We start from the raw sequence: 23,723 nt of genomic DNA, 5'->3' as shown, positions 1-23,723 counted from the left end.
CAAGCATAGTTGTCCTATGTCATAATTAGATTACGTACCGGCGATCGCAAGAAATATTCATCAATGGATTTGAATACTAGATTGGATTTTGATTAATGAGTTAAGTGTAATACTTTTGAAGCAGAGACAGTGTTCAAGGGCTTGACGACTTTTCCCCAGGTAAGGTTTATTTGTTTACATCTCCCCAGATTTATTTATTCACATTGATTCATCTGACTCCAATTCATTAACTTACTGATAATACAATACTGAATAAACAATGAATTGTATAGCTTGTTCAAAAATATACTACACGCCACATCAGGCGTAGGATTGTCAATCCGGAGATGGCGAGTTCGATTGTTGGTCCGGTCAGGGATGTTTCTGGGTGGGAAACTTTTTTGACTCCCTGGGCATAATGTATACATTGTACTTGCCACACAAGATACATACTCATGCAATGATTGGCTTAGAAAATTTTTCAATTAATAACTGTGGAAATGCTAATAGAATATAGAATGCTCAGTTGAAAGGCATGCCAAGTTCCAGTTGAAAAGTAAAACCATAGAAGAAGAAACAGATGAAGAATAATAAGAAGAAGAAGAAAGAAGAAGAAGAAGAAGATATAGATGGGCCTGACTTAGTTACCTGGGGGTCTGTGAAATCCTTAGAAATTATAGCGATAAAACCTGACGAGTGACTTTAGAGATAACGATGTTCGTCGAACGACAACTTAGCATCTAGCATGACATCTTGGCCATTTTCTTTTTTTCACCCTGCTCAGTGGAATTCCGTTACTGCCATAGTGCCATAGTCGAAAACAATTGGTTATGGAATGCGATGAAACGTTTGGAAGAAGTTTTGAGAACAAACCGCTGCCAGTCAAGACGATGCGATTGCTCTACATAGCAATAATGCGTCAACTTGATAAAGCTATATCAAATGGGACATATATCACAATAGATCTAACAAATGGTTGCAGTTTTCGAAATATCCAACAAAGGATGAAAAAAGTGGAATCGTTGGCTTCCTTAGAACGAAGGGTGGAAGTGTTGCTCCGTATCTGGATAGAAAAATCGTCACACGACCCTTGATTGGTATGTTTCGACCAACGACTGGAAGCAACAACTGCTTTTACTTATACTTTTCTGCAACTTATCCCTGGTAAAGAACTCTGAGCTGGCCGACTGGGGTTTTGGAGGCTTCCGTCGAGTTAAATACAGATTTTGTTCCAGTGACCAGAATGAAACTATTTAGCAACTAGAGGCGAATTTTATGCAGTGATCCTTACGACACGATGTATTTCGTTTTAATTAACTGTCGAGTCAACGGAAGTAAATACTTTCAGACCACGTTTCGTTTCTGAAAATGCCACAATACTTGAAAACTTTCTTCACGACATGCTTGAAAGTAGTGAAGCAAAGGGTCAGTGAATGCTTACCTTTAAGAACTAATCTGAGGAGTTTTGATTCCGCTATAAAGGGAATAAGAATGCTTTTATTTCATGCCACTAGACAAAACAAACCATTAGACCTCAACCCATCTGGCCAAATGGGTCATTTGGTCGAACAAGTCATTTGACCGAATAGGTCATTTGGCCGAACCGGTAATTTGGTTTCACTTCTCACTAATCATTTCTCACTATTCACTTCCAAATAAGTGCGAAGTGCGAAAAGAGACATCTCACTTCTCATTTCTAACTTCTCACAGTGAAAAGTGAGAAGTGCGAAGGGAGTAATGAGGCGTCTCACTTCTCATTTCCCACTACTCACTTTTCGCAGTGAGAAGATAGATGGGAGACAATGACGAGTGAGAAGAGGAAGTGAACGTTTCACTTCCCACTTCACACTTTTTATTGTCTCCAATCTCACTTATCATTTCTCACTGTAAAGTGGAGAGACTTCTCTGCGAAGAGAGAAATGATTATTGAGAAGAGAGAAGTGGGACGTCAAATGACCAATTAGGCCAAATGACGTATTCGGCCAAATGACTTGTTCGACCAAATAATCTGTTCGGCTGAAACGTTCCTTTCTGTTCAGTTTAAGCTAACGTCTTAAGCGTCACCTTTAGAGAAAGGACCGCTAGACCGTCTGTAGAAATATCCCGGCATGAGACTGCCTCCTCAGGGCAGGCCAACAGTATTTATTGCAGAAACGATATTCCACTCCGACCCAAACGTTTAACCAAACCCAATATTTTGTTGAAGCAAACCGCGTTGAAACTTAATACGCTCCAAAACCAAATGGCAGTAAAATAATCCGAATAAAAGATTCAAGCAACTTCGATTAAATTTATAAACATCAACGACCGAAATCGGATAGAGCTTTTCTAAACTCGACGTAGTTTATTTATTCTATAATTTATTAAGTCGGTCTCGTTGAATTTAAAAAGTTTTACAAAAGTCTATTTCAATTCAAGTTTCGATTCGAATTGATTAGCCTAGGAAACCCTAGCGGCTATGTGATGTCACGTCTAATTAGCGAAGCTTTTAATTGGTTCAGAGTTAACCTAAATCGATCCATTCGCCCTATATAGACATCAAACCTGCATCCGTCCAGGCGATGTTTCAACGGCGCACAGTGATTTCCCGATGGCAAAAACCCAAAAAAAAATTTTTTCTGATATCACAATTATTTCATATTTCTCGACTTCTATAATACTTCGAGAATCATCAGAAAAAAATTCAAAAATATTGGATGAAAAATGAGATTACCAGGATCTTTCTAAGTTGAGCTGTTTTGATGTATTTTTTCTTGTCCCATAGAAAATATATGGAAATTAATAATAAAATTCAATTTGATTTTTAACTAGGAAGGAAAGGGCTAAAATGGTCGTTCACTATATAATTTTGTAGCATTTTTTGCCTAGTTTTAGGATATCACATTGACGACTTGCGCAAATCTGCGCCCGGTCATTGGATTCGATGTTTAGCCGTTTCTATAACTAAGTTTTACTGAAAGGTTCTCATTTGACACCAGAACCTATTTTCCTATTTGTGGTATACAAACTCAAATACAATTCGACTCAGCTCGAGTAGTTGAATCGGTCTGATCGTGTATTTTTGGCACATACCCGTGTTTGTAAATGTGTATTTGTGTATGTGTGGGTGCACTTAAAGGTATGTAGTGAAAAATAGCCTGTTTTCGAGCAGTTATGTTAAACCGATCTCGATGCAATCACTTTTACTAGAATGTGAACAACAAGTAAGGCTTGGTCACAATGGAATGGGCGTTGTGGAGCAAAATCGATTTTTTGAACTACCCTACTATGCATTATTTCAATCAATCCCTTGAAATTTGTAAAAGTGGTTTCGACTTTTAAGGAGTAGTTTTTCCACTTACCATGGTGCAATGGGGTAAATTGAAAACCTATATTACCTTGACCATCAATTGTGATGAGTACACTGATCGAAATAAAAAAACACCACCAAGTTTTTAATTTATATTTTCTGTTATTATGAACAGATGACGGTAATTTCAGTTCATGGTGTAAGCTCAACTGTTTCACAACTATCCGTTGCATTACATTGATACTAATGTTGACCATTTACAATAACGATAAAGAAAATCACGAAAAAAAGGTGCGAAATAAAAATTGCCCCACTTTAGTATTCCATCAATATATGGTAATATTTTAGCATAAACATCTTAAAAATACAAGATAATGTATTTTGAGATGCCAGTACGGGACATTCTCTAGAATTACTTTAAAAATTTGTTTTTTTTTCGACAGATTATTTTCTCAAAAATGTTTGGCTCAAAATACGAAAACGAAAACGAAATTTTATCATATTTATGTTTTGGAATCGTTTACCTTTTTATAAATACAAATAATTTTTCATTTTTTATTATTTAGTATAAACCAAAGGTTTTCTAAGGAATGAGGGCCCGGAGAACAGGCGAATCTCTCAAAACTCTCTAGATTTTTTTCTAAAAACCAATAAAAGATTTACCCGAAATTTAGAAATTCTCATAATTATCATTACTTTTTCACAAAGGTTTCAGCTAATTTTGACCTTCAGTCCGTCGGTCGCATGGTCACAAAAATATTATTGTCATCCACCAAAACCATCAAGAGTAAGCTTATCGACTGAAAGAAGTACATTCATCAATTTGTTTGGGCAGGTAATGTGCATCTCAACAAAATTGAGGCTATAATTGTTCTGTCGCCTAATAAAAGAGAGCTTGCTGAGCCTTCTGTGATGTGAATGAATTTAATGGTTATTTAAGTTAAAATATTTTCGACAATTTCTAAAAAAAACGCTTTGCGCCCTTAAGGGTTGAATGCAAGTGGTCCACATTAATATCAATGTAATGCACTGAAAAGTTGTGAAACAGAGTGTTACATTCCTAACTGAAATTACGATTATTTGTTTATAATTTCAATTATTTCTGAAAATGTTTATATAAAACTTGGTGGTGCTATTTTTATTAGATTTTTATATGATAACTAGTCGGGCAGACGTTTTCCTGCATAGTAGGCGAAAATGCGCGCTGTGAACTGCCCATGCAAAATTTCCATACGAATCTTAAGTTTAGTTTTTCTCGATTTACTCAACCCTACTCGTGACTTTGCATGAGGAAATATCACATAAACCCGTCGGAAACTATAATGAACGTTTCGGCTGAAGGAATGAAGAAAATCTATCCAGCCGTTTCCGAGTTATGCGGATACGAACACAGACCATTTCATTTTTATTATATAGATTTAATTCAAAACTGTTATTGCTCTGAGAAAATTTTATTCAAACATTCTATTAATTAATGCCCAAAGGGTAACTTTGCCGAACACCGTTTGATCGAATAGTTGAAATTAGTTTCTTTATTAAGTGAAGCGAGAAGTGAATAGTGATCATGAGAACTTAGAAGTCATGATGTGAGTACAGAGTTGAGAAAAATGAGTACCGTCAACTGGGGGGAAGATGATCATTTTTAAGACAAAACATGCAATAACAATGTGTGTTTACATTTTAAATCGAAACAAATATTTTCAAAACATGTACTGCTATACGTTGCAATAATAAACAACTTTAGTTTTCTGAAATGCATTCGCATTTATTAAAATAAATTAAATTATCACACATTTTTTGAGTAATCTGGTTTGGGGTGTAATTGATCAAGACAGCTCTACTAAATTCATTATGACCTAGTAGTGACAATACACTAGGTTATTTGTATGAATGTTGAATTTACTACGTAAAGAAGTCAACGAAGTCAATATTTGAAACGAAAATAGCGTCATTTATGACTATCTCTCTCTTTCTTCCACAAAATACATTTTCATGATTATAATCGAAACACTCGGATTTCTATCTAGCGGTAACATTACTTGAACGGAGAATATTGTTGACTACCGTTTCATAAAAAAAATTGGCACTTTTGACTGACACATCAAATATCATCTTCACCTCAATGATCATCTTCCCCCCAGTTGACGGTAATGAAAAATGATAAATGATTTGTTTGAAGTAAGTAATGGAGAAAGAGATATGGAAAGTGAGACGCAAGTGGTGAGGCGTGAGTTGTGATAGTTTCGAAATGAGAAGTAAGAGAGTGTAGTGAGGAAAACAGCAGAAGGGGTGAGAAGTGAGATGATAATTGGAAAGTGAGAAGCGTAATGTCTAGAAGTTAAGGAAGAAGGAGGATAAGAGAAGAAAGAAGAAAGAATGGAGAATGAAGAAGGAAGAAGGAAGAAGATAGAAGAAAGAGAAAGAAGATAGAAGAAAGAGGAAGAAGGAAGTAAGATAATGGCAGAAGGGAGAAGTAAAAAGATTAAGAAATAAGGAAAACATATGAAAGAAGATAAAAGAAGGAAAAGAAAGGTGAGGGAAAGAAAATTGAAGAAGGGTAGAGAAGAAGAAATAAGCTAGAAGAAATAAGAAAGAAAGATGAAGGAAGTATATGATGGAAGTAAAGAACAAGGAAGCGGTAGGAAAATGAAAAAAAGAAGGAAGGAAAAAAGGAGGGAAAAAAGGAGGAAGAAAAAAGAAGAAGATAAGGAAGGATAAAGGAAGAAGGAAGAGGGAAAAAGAAGAAGGAAAAAAATATGTTGGAAAAAGAAAAAAGCAAGATGGAGAAAGAAATAAGGAAGGAAAAAGGAGAAGAAGGAGGACGAAGGAATCTGAAACAGAGAAAGAGGTAGAAGGAATAAGGAAAAAGAATAATAAGGAAAAAAATCACAATTTTTAATTCTTCTTTTTCCCACCTCATTTCGCACTTCTCACTCTTCACTTTTCATTTTTCACTTCTCACTTCTCACTTGTCACTTCACTTCTCACTTCCAATTATGAGATGTGAAAATGTCTCATTCCTTACTTCTCGCTTTACACTTTATGTAATCTCACTAAATACTTTCCATTACTTCCATTACTCATTTTCCATTACTCACAATCTAAGATATGTTTTTCAATTATTCGGCCAAAAGACATTCGGAAAAAAGGTCCTACAGCTCATGTATATTCGTTCATTTGTCCAACAAAGGAGGAACATATCGAGATTTATAGGTATCGAAGTAAAACCTGGAAGGCAGGGACAGCACATTATGCACTTTTCGCGCAGTGTTTGGAATGGGAGTAATGTATTCCCTTTTTAGCTATGTCATTATAGCGTATCGCTATTGGAGGTGAGTGCCATTGTTTGACTAACATCTTCTCCCCAACACGGCTCAGCTTTTTGAATGAAATGCACCACCGAATTGGGATTTGTTCTACCGACCTCAAGTGGTTCTATAAGCCCCTTGGTGAAGAACTTTCAGCTTGATCAAAAAATTACCGAACAACGGCATAACAGATGCTTCGAATCTTCTTTTTCTATGTCACAGAAGCGATATAGATCATTTTGAAGTTTCCCTATAAGCTTCAAATGATATCGGCTCGGACAATGACCTATAATGAGATCCGTAAAAGTGCTTAGGTCTCTTTTATATAATTCTAAAATGTTGCGAGTCATGGAAACATTTTGAGTGATAAAGCGTTTCGATTGCCTGGCATTGGTTGTGCTCCTAAAATTCTCCATAGATTCCCATACCTTCAGGTCCATACTAAGAGAAGAAGTTGGCAAGCTGCAAAAAGGTTCCGGTCCTGTAAACCGACTTGATGATCGGAGTCTCACCAGCATATCGGCTTTTTCGTTACTATCTATTCCACAATGTCCTGGAATCCAATATAGATTGACTTGGTTCCGGACACACGCATTATTTTTTTTTAAGAATACACCTTAATCATTCAACTTTTTCATGAGTAAACTTCTTCTTCTTCAATGGCTCTACATTCCACTATACCCAGGGAGTCGAGAATGTTTCCAACCCGAAAACATCCTAGACCGGACCGAGAATCGAACTCGCCATCTCTGGATTGGCACGCAAGGCTACTGGAGACCCCATCCTGAGTAAACTATAAACTATTAGCCCCAATCAAGGGCTAACAATTATCTTTGCCTCAAACCGGCGAATTCAAGCTTTCTGTGAAATAAATACGTCTGCATGATTCGGAATTGTGGCTGTTGTTATATCCACCATTCTGTTTTAATTTTGGCACCACTCTAAGTCAATATCAGTCAAACCTCTAAGAGTCGATGTTCTATGACTCTATATCGACTCATGGAAGCCAATTATACCACGTTAAAACATATTTTACTGTTACTGTGATGGCCTCTTCAAACAGCTTTACAAAGATTTTCTATTCCTCATCTCTATATTTCCATGAGTCGATGGTCCCTTCAAGATCGACTCATAGAGCTGAGTACACCAAAATTACACCAAATGAACGTGAACAGCCTTTAGGCAAGTGAACCGATCTCGGCTTGAAAGCAAATTCTAAGATTTTGAGTAATACTGGAGAATGCTTGAGTGAATATTTTCGGTTTAGTTCAAATGTAAAACTATTTTCAAATTTATATATTTCCAATCACTTTCATTTTGTATATATTATTTATAAAAAAAATGATGATTGTTTTGATAGAGAAGAAACTAAAGTGTTTTTAAACCATATGATATCTTATATATAAAAATGAAATGGTCTGTGTTCGTATCCGCATAACTCGAAAACGGCTGGATGGATTTTTTTCATTTCTTCAGCAGAAACATTCGTTATAGTTTCCGACGGGTTTATATGATATTTCCTAATGCGAAAATTACAGCTAAAGTTGAGCAAATCGTGAAAAACTAAAATTGTGATTTCTATGCGAACTTTGCATGGGCAATTCGGAACGCACATTCTCGCCTACTATGCAGGACAACGTCTGCCGGGTCGACTAGTTTAATATATAAAATAATGCTTTTATAAACTTGAAGACAATCAAGCTTCCAACACAAGCGAACAAATCACTTTAATGGTTTCTTGTTTGCCTAGTGGTATAATCCCGCCTTAAGGCTAATCTAAGAATAAATGGATAGACACTTTTAATCTGTTCATTTTATGAATTTTTGATGATCATGCGAAAAAATGACATGAGACTGATATAAGAAATGGACGAAAAATATACCCAAACATATATATTTTTTTATTAATACATATAAACATCCATAAGTTATCTAATTCTAAAAATCATTATCTTATGCTTTATACCCTTTATCTATATTGCCGTCATACACATATTTGTCTCATGTTGGCTATATGCGTATAACGACAGTATACCTAATAGCTAAACTAAACTAAACTAAACATCAAATATTTTGAACCACTAAAAAATCAAATCAATCAAAATAACAGAAGTATTGTTTTGGAAATATCTGGAAAACAATTGATTGAAATGTTATCAACTTGCATGTAGAGACACTAAGTGCAAATAGTAATAACAATTGTGGAATGAGTCATTTGAATTGGTCAGCATATCAAAAATAAAAACTGCTAACTGCCATAAGACGAGTTAGTACGAGAAACTGAAGACGGCCTTACTGTTGAGGTCAAAATACGTATCTGAAAAGTTACAAACAAATGGTGGAATTAAATGGGATAGTAGTAGCTCGTCTCCTGCAGATATTCCACTCAAAAGTTTTTAATAATTTTCTTATGAAAACTGCTGTTAATTTGAACAATTTAAATTAGAGTGTAATTTTATGACTAGAGGGTTGAAAATATTCAAACGTAGTATATAACAATTTCAACATATTTGTAGTTCACTGCCAAAATTTCAGCCTAATCGGTCATCGGGGAACAAAGTTACAGCTTGTCAAAGTTGACCATTTTGTATGAAAATCGCCCTCCGCTGCTAGTATTCGAAACACAGGTGTACGTCCCCTCCCTTCTTTTTCTCCCCTCCTAAAAACATGCCGGGACCTAAAAAATGATCCAGCAAAGTTTATCAGACCCAAAGTTATGGAAATAAATCAAAAAAAGATCATTTAGGAACCTGTTAGAGGTTTTTGTCAACTTTTGTATGGAGTGGAATCACTGTGCGGCGGTTGGGTACAGGCGTCGTTCTAGCGTGGACAATTCTTCGACGGGCTTTTTAAATTCGCGATCCAAATCCGAATTACCCGCGTTCAGAATCTGCAACTCGCGTGTGAGCTTTGTTTCCAGGGTATAGGCATCCGGTGGAGTGAGAACTTTATGTAGCGTCGCTCTAGGCTCACAGATTGACGGAACGAGTTACGTGGTGAGTAAGTATGACCACCATTGTTGAACGGATTCCAATTGGACCAACGAGTGTGGAAAATGCCACCCACACTTAGAATTTGTCCGTTAGAGAATAGACTGGTCCAAATCGCCACCGCGTGGCTCGTATGATGACGACTCAGCGCCAATTCACGCTCGGATAATCGGAAAACCGGACCAACCCGGATAAACCGCCCACGTTGTTGGTCATGACTTTGCCTAAACAACATTTTATAATCTTCACTTCACTTTTGTCCACCGAAAACACACTAAAGCTTACCTGACTAATATGTCCTTACAATTCCAATTCCAATCACTTTATTTCAAATTATATTCTAACGAACTTTTCAAAATCAGCTATTAAAAAGATATTCATCGCGGAAACTTTCTTCGAATTTTGTTAAATCAAATCACGATACTTTTTCAAAATGGCGTTGAAGAATAAACTTTCACTTGGAAAATATAGTGAAAGGGAATAGCGAATATTCACTTGAAAATATAGCACGAACTTCACCAGAAAGAAAGTAGCAACGCGATTTGAAGGCTCGAACCTAAAATTTAGACGCAATTACTACCAAATAGTGTACAATAGGCTCTATACCTCTTTTACCATTGGTCAGTTCTGGAGAGTGAGAGATTTTCTGATGGAAGGCAATTGACAAATTTCACTGTAGTCGCCTTTAATTACGTGACTGGTCAGGCTTTCTAAAGAGTGCTTAAAACATTCATACCGAAATATTTCGTCATAGAGTAAGTGACATTCAAAGGGCAGTACAAGTCGAATATAAATAAGCTTTTTGGTCAAATGACCTGTTCGGCTAAATGACCTGTTCGACTAAATAAACTGTACGGCTAAATGATCTATTCGACCGAATGACCTTTTCGGCCATAGGACCCAAATGAAATTTTCGGCCATCTGTTCGGCCAAATGACCTGTTCGGTCAAATGATCTGTTCAGCTCAATAACCTATTCGGTCAAATGACCTGGTCGGCCAAATGACTTCTTCGACCAAATGACTTTTGGCCTAATGGTCTTTTCGGCCAAATAGTATATTCGATAAATCAACCTTCGGACTAGTGGTCTTCGGTTAAAGTGGCATTCAGTCGAATGGTTTTCGGCCAAATGGCCCTTCCCCAGTAGTGCAACATATAACAGAAAAATAAATACGATGAATTGATCATTTGGACGAAAATGTTGTTCGGCTGAAAATGTTGATGAACAGGCCATTTGGCTGAAACGGTCATTTCCAAAAAAATGACTCTTCATACGACTGAAATCGTGTTGATTGGCCGAACTGGTCAAATGGTCAAAATATTGTTTTTACCAAACAAAAGTGAATATGAAAAAGGGAAGTGTTCAATGACAATTGATAAGTGAGAAATAATTAATTAGAAGTGAGAAATAATCAATTTGGCGTGATGTGTGAAAAGTGAGAAACCTCACTGCAACAGTAAGAAGTAAGAAATGAAGAGTAAGAAGTGAGGAAGAAAAAGAAGAAAAAAAAGGAAAACGAGGATGGAATAATGATGAAAGAAGAAAGTAAAAAGGAGAAGGAGTAAGAAGAAAGAAAAAGGAAGATGGATGATAAAACAGAAGAAGAAAGAAAGAAGGCGGAAAGAAAAATGAAAACGGAAGAAGCTCAAAAATAAAGGAAAGAAGGAAGAGAGAAAAGGAAGAGCTGATTACTTACTTCTCATTTCTCATCAGGCTCAACGATCATCATGTTTGGCCTTATGACTATTTGGCTTAATAACCATTGGGCTTAATGACCTTCGGCCTAATGGCCGATACCACAAATAATGTTTGCAATGAACTAATATGAAATGAAAATCACGACGTAAGAGCTTTTGGCATGGACATGCTAGTTTGCTTCTGGTTTGGTCACTGGATCTAGACTTGACCGGATTGTCCCGCTCCCGCAAAGACGTATACCAAACCTAGAATTTAGGGATGTGAAATAAGACTTCTGATCACCACGACTTCTGAGTTTATTAACTTACAATGGAATAGAGTTTTAGAATGGATGTCTAACTGTAATGCCGTGTGCATTTTTTCTGTATGGGCAGGGGTGTCAGATGTCCACCTCACACTGCCCGGAGGCTGTTCCTCCTTGTCGCCGTCTCCAGGCTTTTTGTGCGGCTCAGGTTCCGCTGCCACTTCCAAACGATGTTGACGACGACGACTATTACGATAAAGCCAAGAATCAATCCAATATGATACGATGTCGTGAACGTTGGCAGTCGTTGCGCTGCCTTGTTCTATCGAATCGCTGCTGAAGGGCCACATTATTTGATTGACCGCTGCCTGATTCTTGGAAAGTCCTACTGGTGGCCTGGCTTGTGGAGTTCGATCGCATTTATCGCACTTTTTTGCTGATAAGATTCGGTGCGGCTAAGATTTTTAGTCCATCATCCGGTTTCCGCCGCTGGATAGCACGTTTTCCGCTAGTGCTGCATCTTTAGGCCGGACTGGCCATGATAGGCGCAACAATGTTGCACTCAAAACTTAGGGTTACCTTAACCCTTGTTCATGAGTTTGAGGGATTACACCCTATTGAACTTGGAAACTTCCAGTAACAAATGTGATGGAGTTGGCAGACCAATTGATTTCAACTGCAGAACGATTTAATGAACCTGGAGCATCTGTTTTAGAATGGTAAAGCATTCGTATGGCCTATAGACACTTACGCTATTTATTATGCTAGCTAGCTGTAGGTTTGGTATTAAGCGTAGTTACCTGGTAGACCATATAAGCTAAACTCCCGAACAACTTGGAACATTTCCTATGATTAAGAAAATGTTGAGCTTTTCAGTGGAATGTCTTCACTTGTCTGCTTCTTCTACTTCTTCTAATTGGCATTACATCCCTACACTGTGACAGAGCCGCCTCGCAGCTTAATGTTCATTAAGCGCTTCCACAGTTAACTGCGAGGTATCTAAGCCAGGATACCATTTTTGCATTCGTATATCATGAGGCTAACACGATGATACTGTAACGGGACATGGGAATGAGGGAGAGAAGGTTCGAACCAACTGAACAGCCTTCACTTAAGCGCCAGGCAGTGAGTACACTGCCGCGAAGGAGCGTGTCAAATCTCTTAGAAAGTCCCGTATCCGGCCAGGAATTCTCTCAGGGCGAGTTTTTTCTCCGATCCTAAACCCACGAACGAAACCTTAACGCACTCAGTCAGCCCAAGGAAATAGCTTTATCAAAAGTCACAACACACAGGGTGGGCAGGTTACCCTTTGGGATTCCCTACCCAGAGCCCATACTACTGACGAACTAAACCCGATTTCTTAAAAAGAGTTGAATTTCCTCTAACACCCAACTGTCTAAAATTGCAACGGTATTACAAAAAAGATAATTGCAAGGTACTATTTTGGTTTATTCGAGCTCTTTACCGTTTTTATTCGTTCACGTGAACTATTTTGCCCTTAAAGGCAGGAAATCAAATTATGCGGTTCACAAATTTCAATCTTCTTACAGTACTACGGGTTAGTAGGTACAATTTTGGTCAGATCTTACTTGCAACACTGTTTTTCGGTGCGGCGGCCTACGAAGTCCAACGACGGATGCGGCGGTAAGTGCACTTACAGGTGAGTAGCATGTGATCACGTGGTTTATCCGTTGCGCAACGATTTACTCCCTCGTCGATTTAGTCTATCGTCCCCGTTGTCGTTCTTGGTCACAATTTTTCGAAAGCCAGTAGCCCTCTACCGGATTTTGCGGACACTAGTGGTGGGTGCCTTCACTAAGCGGTGGTGTGTGACTGGGTTGTGGTGAAAATATCAACAGCCCGGTGGTGGAGCGATTATGCTTCCATCAATGTTATGACGTCACTATGTAGCGTTGCACAATCGAAATTAGGGCGGCGTGCGAAAATGTCGCGTCATCGACGAGAACGGTGACCAGTGAGTTTCTTAAAGGAGTTTCACTTCGACGGGTTGCACAATTGTGCCCTAGGGTGATACCCTCGTTGAAGGGATCTTCAAACGAGTTATAATTAGTTTCCTAATAGGGTAACAAAATTGTTTAAATATGTTACCTGTCACTTTAACACAGTAGGTTCACTGTTAATTCCCGATTATAATCGGTTATTTTCTCGCAAGCCACGTGGGCCGCAGTTACAAGATGGCCTCTGCGCTCTGCCGTAGGAAAGGACAATGATTAACAGACAAATTTTTCATTTACCGTTTTTGTTGAAATCTTACGTGCGTTTCTACTAGTAACTATTTACTGTTCAACAACGAACTTCATAAATAAACTTTTTCCACTTTTAGTTGTAGCTTCCACCGCAAATTTTCTAATTTCGCCTATTACGCACTTCTTGCTTCGAGACTGGTCAGAATATTAGAGAACTGTCAACTCGAACCTCATGGAGTCCAACTGCTTGATGACTTTAGAGAACTCGTCCAGGAGACATGAGAGCATTTATAAGATTCGATTGAACAATGATCTGCCAGGTGGCTATCTTCAGAGCTTTCATAAGTAAGGTAATGCCTGAAGGAACGTGATTTTTGCTTTATTCAAATCTAATGTGACCAGATATATTTTGTGCCAGCGCGGGACAAAATTTGTTAAATCCTTGTTATTATTCAAAAATGTGCTTAAGTCAAAATTTTAAAATTTGATAAACCCCACTGGGACTCGCTTGGCCCTGGATCAATCACACAATCTCACCTCTCTTGTGAATGAATCTGTTTAACTTTTTACAACGGTGCGAGTTCCTGATGGTTAAACTTATTTGTATTTGTTGCATGATTCTTTTAGCTAACATTCAAAGTGATCGTATTATTCGTTTTATGCAATTAGGCAGGGCGCTCAAATTTGCTTAAATGCCTACATCTTACTTTGGCTTTTTTATTATTCCCCGCAAACTGACAGACGATTTATCATGAATTTTTCCATAAGCTTGAAACCAAAAGAAGATACGAGCTACTTAAAATTCGTCTAACTTGCTTAGATTTCAAGTTAAGTTTTTACTGAAATAATAACAACATACGAGCACGATGTAAGTTGAAATTGTTGAGCTAGGGATCCTACATTCATAGATCTTTAGCCAACTATCCTTTCAGAACTGTCAGAATTTGGGCCAAAGGACCATTGTTATTTTTTTATTATTTCTAGTTGTTGACTTCCACTGTAGTGTTGATTTTCGAGATTTTTCGGCAATGCAGTCTGATTTATTAGAACATATTTTTAAATTTTGCCTAGCGTTTCGTCATCGGGTTCGATGTCTTCTTCCAGGAGAAAAATATTGATGGCTTTTTGTTAAGTATGATAGGCATTCCGTAACAAAGAGCAAACCATTTTTTTCCCTGAAGAAGACATCGAACCCGATGTCGAAACGTTGGACAAAATTTAAAAATTTGTTCTAATAAATCAGACTGTATAGTCGAAAAATCTCGAAAATTTATTATTTCTGTGAATTTTGAAATGATTTCAGTTCTTCACTTTAAAAGCATTGTTATTGTTGCAGATTGAGTAAAATATTTCTCAATAGCACGTTCAAACCTTCCATTTCACTTATTATAGCTCTTTTAGTAGATATCCAATGAATTATTGGCAGGATGAATCGTAGTAGTCATCGCGATCATCAGACGTGTTTTCATGACGCCCGTTTTTTTCGCATTCCAAAACTAATTCAAATCCGCCAAAATATTTTTTTTTATTTTACGCTGAAAACAAAATGAGCGAATCAACTAAAAATAAAGCAAAATCTCCAAATTTCAGTGACTTTCAAAAATTAGATCAAGTTCTGAGAGAAAATATCAAACCTTACCATATTGGAAAATATGCTTCGCAATGCTATACTTCGTCTAAGAAACGCTTCAACAATGAACCAGTAGTTAATCCTCATGGAACCTTGGAAGATGATCACGACAAATAAGTGTGAGGTATCTAATTTATTATTTTATCAAAATTCAAATGAAAAAAGCTTCAATAAAATACTCAAGCTCAAAACGAACGACATTTACTTTCGGTCGGCCTCTTTTGTACCAATCCTAAATATAACCCTGGGAAACGATGCTGAAAAGTGTATCCGGAAATTACCTCAAAAACCCCCAAGAAGTACCTGGATAGTGGCGATAGTGAACAGGATACTGAACATAGAAAATAGGGATATTGTTTGATAAGTTTCAGAAGTCTATATCGGCCTGGTAGTATCTTTATTGACTATATGTTATTGGAGATTCACGAAGGCACGCATGCAGAAATAGTGAGGTGAGTTTGAACTGGTAGAACGATAGTAGTTCTGGAAGTTCTGGAAATACAGGTGAGTATTACTTTATTCTTAACATTATTTTTGATGACGGAAATTTTAACTTGTTTCGTGATGGACTACCCGTATTATCCTCTCATCGCAGTCCACGGTCCGATTCGCACGTCCACGTTTTTAAGATTATGTGATCCAAACACACAGAATCCTAAAATACTATTTTATTGAGCCCATGCACAATACACAGTTACAATACTATTTTGTTGTTTTGATGGTCTGCAAATATTTGTAGTTGAAATAAACCAAGTTGCGCTTCACAGCAAGTTGTTGGTGCACAATCTTAGCAATTTTGTTTGGCTGAGTCAGCTTAAGCTGTGCATATACTTTTATTCTTATTTAAGAAGGTATTGGCGGTGATTTATTACCCACAAAGGTTAAAGGTGGGGGGAAGATAATGAGATTTTGCCTAATCATCAAGCTCCTTTTTTGTGATATTCATATTATTATTATCAAAAACTATCATCCTGGTCCGCAGAACAAAACAAACTCATCATCTCCGAATTGACGGTGCTAAGCCTTTTCTTGTAAGAATTTTGGGGGGTCTATGTTAATCTTTTTTGTATTTATCATATTCCTTCCAGTCTTGTTTGCCTAATTGTATAAATTGTGTCGGTATTTACAATGACCATACAATTTTCTCTCTCTACAATTCTATTTCAGAATTTATCAAGGGTTTATGCTTTGCTATGCTGTTTGTTAAATATTGGATTCCGAAAATTGTTGGGTAATGTTTCTATCCTCCATTTTTTTTTGTGAAAAATCGGTAGTGAATGAATACTTTTGTGTTTTTATTTGAGATTCTCGAAAAGTAAAAATCTGGCTCCAGAGAAAAAGCCAATTATTGTTGCTAATGGGAATTATTGTTTGATTTTTACAAACTGAATCATTACATAATGTTCGGTTGTTTATGATGTACCTGCATTTGAATAGTGCGAATTAACGTTACGTCATAAAATTTATTGATTTGTATATATTTTAAAATCACTGTTAAGATTGAATTTTCATTTACTTATAGAGAACGTTATTTCGAATGGTGGAATTTCACCAAGGAGTAAATCAAAAATGTTAGAATCAAGATGAAGATAAACGCACTGGATTTTTTGCTAGGATGGATCAAACATAACTGCGGCAGCGATAGCGACAGCCTCAAAATTAACAGCTACCGGTACTTACTCAACTACGAACACCACGAGAATCTCCAAATCAGCCAAGTTGGGAATTGCGGCCAGACTGGATCTATTTTGATAGTGGATAAACTCAACTGGTGAGCACGTTCCAATTCTTTCCTTTCTTTTTTGAATTGCTTTATAAATTTAAAAACTTGAAAATGGAACACTAAATACGTACAGGGCATCGTTTGCTGCTATTGCCGCGAATATTGTGGGAGTCCCAGGTATTCGGTTCACGCTTTAGTTAGCAACGGTGGCTCTTCTCGACCTTCTATTCCCTGAGTAGCTAGTGCGAATAAGGGCGTCCTTGTGAAGTTTTGCTGTACCTGTTATGAACAACTAGTACATCCCGTACCCTATACACTTCCTGAAGAAACCATTTTTGCTTCAGGAGTGAATCCTTTTTTTTAGTACTAGTCTTCGTAACAAAAAGGGCACCATCACGGAGCATGAGATATGATCAAATTATTCGTAGTACTACTTGACCAACACCCCCAGCTGGGTGAGGGGTAGAGGATGACACACACACACACACACACACACACACACACACATATCCAATGAATTATTGGCAGTGGCTGATTTTCTACCCGCCGCAGCCACATCCAGGCGCTATAGTATATGCACAAAATAGCCAGCAAGAGTTAACCACCAGAAATTTGTATGGCGAAAGACATCTAACGCTGGTTTTCTCAAAATTAGGAACTTTTCATGAAAAACTATTTGGTGCCGGTTATGAGGGATGGTGTCTGCTACTACGCCTACCAAATATGTTTTTCGATTAAAGTGCTTAATTTTGAGAAATCGCACCTTAGATGCCTTTCGCCATACTGATTTCAGAAAGTTAACTCCTAGTGTGCCGCTGTAAGCACGCTCAAAGCAGTCGATTCATTGAATCTTTCCTCGTTCTCGTGTCCATGAGGATTTGACTAGGATCCCTAGAATACACCAAAGCAGGCTTGTCAAAATTCCTCAAACTCGCGAGATTTTTGGACGAAATAAAATTGTAAACCGACAAACACGTGTTTTGAGTGAGCGCTTGTGCTGCCGCTCGGCGTTGCACTACCACAGTTTTAATTTTGTGGGAGACGGGAAGATACAAATGACGTTGATGATAATATGAGAAACTTTTCGAGAAACCTCTTTTCTGCGTCCAAATTATATTTCTTACATCTTAAATAAAATTATCATCTGTAACAAACAGAGTAGGAGAGAGCTAAACAAATTTGTTTAGTTTTTTCTTACTCTATTTGTTACTGATGATAATTTTATTTAAGATGTAAGAAATATAATTTGGACGCAGAAAAGAGGTTTGAACCACATGCGAGTGTGGCCGTGGCATTGGGTGAAAGACCACTCATCAAGACTCCGGAGCGATGCTTTGTATGTGACGAAAATCGAAAACCATTAATCAATATAATAAATTTTCAAAATCTTATAAGTTCTTGAAGAACGTTTACTAAATTACTGCTATTTATTAAATATTTCTTTATTTCGCGGGACATTATCTTGAAATAAGTGAAACGCGGGACATTTCGCGGGACTCTTTTCAACGCGGGACAAATGGCGAAAAAGCGGGACTGTCCCGCGAAACGCGGGACGTCTGGTCACCTTATTCAAATCGAATAGAAATCTGAGAGTAAACTCAAAGTTGTTTCCTATCTAAATTTATGAAATCAGAGTAATTCCCCAATTAGTCAGTCGTATGGCCACCCGATTTTTTGCTTAACCATCACTTATTTTGATGAGATAATAAACCACGGCTGTTATCCAGCTGTCACACTTCAAGGCTACCTTCCGTATCTCATCGTTCTTCTGATTGCAATCAGAAATCATAATTGGTATTCATCACTATATGATTTTTCCTTTTTCTATTATACGAGAATAAAAATATCCTCTCCTTGACCCTTAGTAATCATCGGTTGTTCATCAGAAAAAATGCATATATTAATAAAATTCGGCAAATGAACTCAGTATCTCATAAGAGATAATTTAACTTTTAAATCGCATTTTCAAAGCTTTTTTTCATGAACTCTTAAAGAAATCTTCAAGCACGTTGTGATTTGAGTTGAATATCTTTCCTTAAACAACTTATGAGACTCCCGTTGATACGTATCACTCGGAACGTCCATTAAATAACATCGATTAGCGCATGTCGTGAAATACACGGACGTCTGCCCGTACTGATAGAAAGTCCTAAAAATAAATATACAATTAGATTCTTATTTATCGAAATAAAATCTCACAAATTCCTGAGTGTTCGTTCAACTACAACATCGCTCGCATTGTTCACAACATAACTTACATACATGAAAAATGACAGTTCTGCAACTAACTCATGGCTACTAAGACTAAGACTAAAAACTATGTACACAGCATATGTCAAATTTGATTCACCCCTTGTTAATTTGTGGCTAGCGTAAAAAGCTGGACAGAATTAGTAATTGAGTAGTAAGAAGTAATTAAGAACACCAATTCCACAGGATGTCACGGATGACCTTGAATATCCAATAATAGTCTCACTGTCTGTCCAGCAAACAGTGGAACAATGTCCCACGTCGAGTTAGCTTCGTTGCAAGAAAGTGATTTAAAGGACTTTTTACATGTTTTGTATGGAGTGACATTACTGTGTAGCAGGAACTATGGAAATGCAGGAAGAAATCTTTTGTATTTCCTTAAAAATCTTGCAGAAATGATGCAATGAAGGATACTTCTCTGAACTCCTAGACTGCCGTGGATCGCATATTTGTCCCATATGAATAGGAAACACAGCAAAGATGGGACAGATATGCGATTCACGGCAGTAGAGGAGTTATCAAATTCATTTCTGTAAGAATTTCACTTCGATTTTTCTTGCAGAAATCTTGCATTTTTCGTCGATTCTTGAAGAAATTCCCGCAGTAGTTTTTGTTTCCAAGGAATTCGTAATGGAGCCTCAATCAATATCCTAATGATATTTTTGGGAGAAATTTCAATGGAATTTCTGAAGGAATTCTCGATAGCATTTCCGATGAATTTCTTCTTCTGAAAATTCTGATTCCACTTAACGTCAGAGTTCCCAAATTAAATTAATCGATTCCTGAAAAATTGCTTGAAACAATTTTATTTAAGTCCCCGAAGTTGTTCCCATAAGAAGTTCTCAGCAAAATTTCCAAGTATATTTCCGGAGAAATCCTTGACAGAACATCCGATAGATTTCCTGGAGGCGTTTTTTCATCTTCCCGTTGAAATTCGTCGATTCCAGAAGGAATCCCTGATAAAGCTACAACACTCAAAAACAAATCGAACAACGATTGTATAAAATCTAGTCATAAACAGTTCTTTAAGAAAGAAATGTAGCCACTGTATTCAAATAATACAAAATTGTTAGATTTCTATACAATGGTTATATTAGAATCTTCCAAAATTGTATATTCTAAAGTTTTATACAGTTACTGTAAGGTTTTTTTTGCAGAACTGTATAAAAATCTGCTATCTGCTGGTTTGGTGTAGAGAAATTCGCAAAGGAATTACTGGGCAACATGCCATGGAGCATAAGATTAGTCTGAAGAAATAGATCTGAAACATGAATTTCAAAAAAGTGTGGTGTGAAGAATTTATAATTTGAAAACATTGACCAAGGGTGCCTTCCTTAGCGGTGACTGGGTTCTATTCCCGATCCGGTCTGGGAAATTTTCGTATCGGAATCTTATTATTCGACATCGACTAACATCGACTAAAGTAATATATGCAGTACCTAATAAGTCCTCTCTATTTAGTCAGGTCTATTTAGTCCATAGCTCTACGTCTCCAGCTACTCACTTAATTATTTTTATGTGAATCTAATCGTTCGACTCATCTTACTCGCCTATAAATATGCTGCAAATCAAATCATCGAGTGATTGAAAATTAAATTTGTTTCTCAAATGTATTAAAATTTGTTTTGATATTATTTAAAAAAATATTCCAAGAATTGATGAAAAGAGATCTGTTTCGACATCGTTTCATCGAGATTCTTCCAAGATTTTCGTCGGAAGTTCGTCTAAGTATTGCAACGAGAACTCTTCCATATATTGCATCAAAAACTTGTACAGAATTGGCATCGCCAATTCCCCGAGAGAAGGAAATCCCTATAAAGAAAATCGGGATATGCTCCGAAAATTTCATTAGCATTAGCATTAGCATTAGCATTGAGCAATTCGCACAAATTCGTAGGTGGTACAAGCCAAGACTATTGTATGAGAGTAGCATTACTTTCATCCGTTACCTCAGATATTGATTTGGGACTAATCACTATCTCTTAGATGGAAGCATTGCACTCTCCAATAGTCGAGATCTGTCCTGGCCACGTCCGTGCGAATGCTGAGGAAGGGGAAGGATGGTTAGTTTGGACACCTACTTAAGAAAGATGCAGAGAACTCTACGACCTCTCATAGGTGCCACGGGAGGTTTTGGGATTGTGTGGAAGGTTATAACAGTAGGAGTCGTTTTGGTAGAACGTGAAACTCAGAAAGAATTAAGATAGAAATACAAAGTAGGAAAGGGACGAGCCTGGAATTGAACCCACGACCTCCTACTTATAAGGCAGAAGCGGTAGCCACTAGACTACCGAGCTCGTCTGCTCCGAAAATTGCATTACAGATTTAATCGTGAAGGCCTACAAACAATTCATAGGAAATTTCGGTATACACTCCAGGATTTTTTTTCAGAACTATCATCTTAGCTAAAATTATTTATTATTTAAATTTTTATTTTAAATATAACAACATTGTATACAAAAATCAAACAAATGGCAGCACTAAAGGAACGTATGATAAAACAAATGTTTACCCAGGATTTTCTATAAAATTTATTGTAGTCTGAATATCGATTATCTGTTGTTCAATTTGGTTGTAGAGGAACTGATCCGTTTTCCATCCAACTGAACATCATCTAATCGCAGAACAACTGCGTGCTCACTACGTAAAAAAATCACAAAAATAAAAAAAACATTTGGAATTCCTTTTTATTGCTTTGTTCTTCATTGGATGTACATAGAAGCAGTGACTGTGAGATGAAGTCCAAGAGCAGTAACCCTATATACGATACGCAAATAATAATGTTTAGATTAACAATTATTTTCAATTAACAATCCCTCTTCCTTTTTTGCAGGTGTTAACATTTATGATTGATTCGTCCCGCTTCCGCTATCCCGAACGGCCCATCGTGTTCCTGGCCATCTGCTATCTCATAGTCGGGTGTGCGTATGTGGCCGGGCTCGGAGCCGGCGATACCGTCGCGTGCCGCGAACCTTTCCAACCGCACATCAAACTCGGTCGGATGCACATGCTTTCGACCATAACTCAGGTAAGGCATCAACGAATAATTAGTGGTGGACATCTTTACTGCCCGCGATAGTAACCGAACATTTCTCACGCTCCCACACAGGGTCACCGCCAGTCCACGTCCTGCACGGTCCTGTTTATGGCTCTCTACTTCTGCTGTATGGCGGCGTTCGCCTGGTGGGCTTGCCTGGCGCTGGCTTGGTTCCTGGCCGCCGGTCTAAAGTGGGGTCACGAAGCAATCGAAAACCGATCCCATCTGTTCCATCTGGTGGCGTGGGCGATTCCGGCGATCCAGACCATTTTCGTGCTCGCTCTCGGGAAAGTTGAAGGTAAGTTTTGAGACCAAAGGCCACATCATTAGGACACGCCATTACGACGTGTTTGGCGTCTTCCGTGTGATTGGGATATAAATCTATTGGTTTTATGTTGCAACCTAGAAGAAGTCCGCCGGTGGGATGCGCTTCGAGTTGCGTTAGAGAAACAATGTTTCGCGGTGGAATGTTGTGATGGGAGGGCAGAGCGAATAACTACTCCGGATAGAAACACTTTGTAGCGCGGTTTCGTTATGTATGGGAGTTCAGCACGGTATGCGTGACTGCTAAGACTAAACGAGGATTAACAATGAGCCGCTTAGCTGATGGATGGAAACTGATTACCTTTTCATAATGAAATCTAGATATGGAATTAACTTGACAGGATTATTTAGATTTACGAAGAGAAACACTTCAAGTCTCAAACCATTACATAAAAGTAAGCATAGCCTATTTACTATTGCGAATCACTATTAACAAAAAATGAAGGATAAGCATTGATGTGATTCTTGAATCAGTGATATTTTTATCTGAGCAAAGTGATTTGCGTCAACAAACAAATCGATCAATTCTCCTGTTTTCATGCCAATCAAGATCGAACCGGACGGAGAATGCATGATTGAGCATATTCGAGAGGTCTACTTCGTTCCACACCGAAGGCACCAACCCAGATGATGATGACCATGCACTTGGCCCGTACAAACAGGTTCTATGGTTCATTTTCCTGGCACCCACCATGACGGAGAATGTAAATAACTGCTGCGCACTTCGCGGCAAAATTGGACGCACAAAAATTTCACACATATGTTTCAAATCCATCCAGAGTTTCCATTTCGCGGTCAGTTTGCCATGGTTTGGTAGATTCCTGAATTTGCGCGTTCGTTCAGATTTTGGATTTTTTTTTTCGTTTGTGATTTGAGGTCTAGGGAAATGTGAGCAAGGACGGAACCAATGAGCGTGAAGAATTGCTTGGTGCGATGTAATTAGCTGCCCGACATTACGGAAAGTTAGTGACTTCTATGTATCAGATGGCTCTACATTTCCTGGACAAAGAAATGTCTTATATTGAAGTCTCTTTTTTCACAATA

General features: G+C 37.7%; 1 protein-coding gene across 1 annotated transcript in view; it reads left to right on the top strand.

Annotated features, from left to right (window-relative positions):
- Nucleotides 1–23,723, top strand: part of LOC134225413 (frizzled-like) — a 335,777-nt gene that overhangs the window by 94,102 nt on the left and 217,952 nt on the right. Inside the window, exons 3-4 of the mRNA XM_062705473.1 lie at nt 22,152–22,346; nt 22,428–22,653. Of these exons, the coding sequence (XP_062561457.1) occupies nt 22,152–22,346; nt 22,428–22,653 (421 nt within the window). The remainder of the gene's footprint in view (nt 1–22,151; nt 22,347–22,427; nt 22,654–23,723) is intronic.

This window comes from Armigeres subalbatus, chromosome 3 (assembly GCF_024139115.2).
Source record: "Armigeres subalbatus isolate Guangzhou_Male chromosome 3, GZ_Asu_2, whole genome shotgun sequence".
Taxonomy (NCBI): domain Eukaryota; kingdom Metazoa; phylum Arthropoda; class Insecta; order Diptera; family Culicidae; genus Armigeres; species Armigeres subalbatus.
The sequence above is the reverse complement of the archived record's forward strand: the minus strand, read 5'-3'. Positions and strand labels throughout refer to the sequence as shown.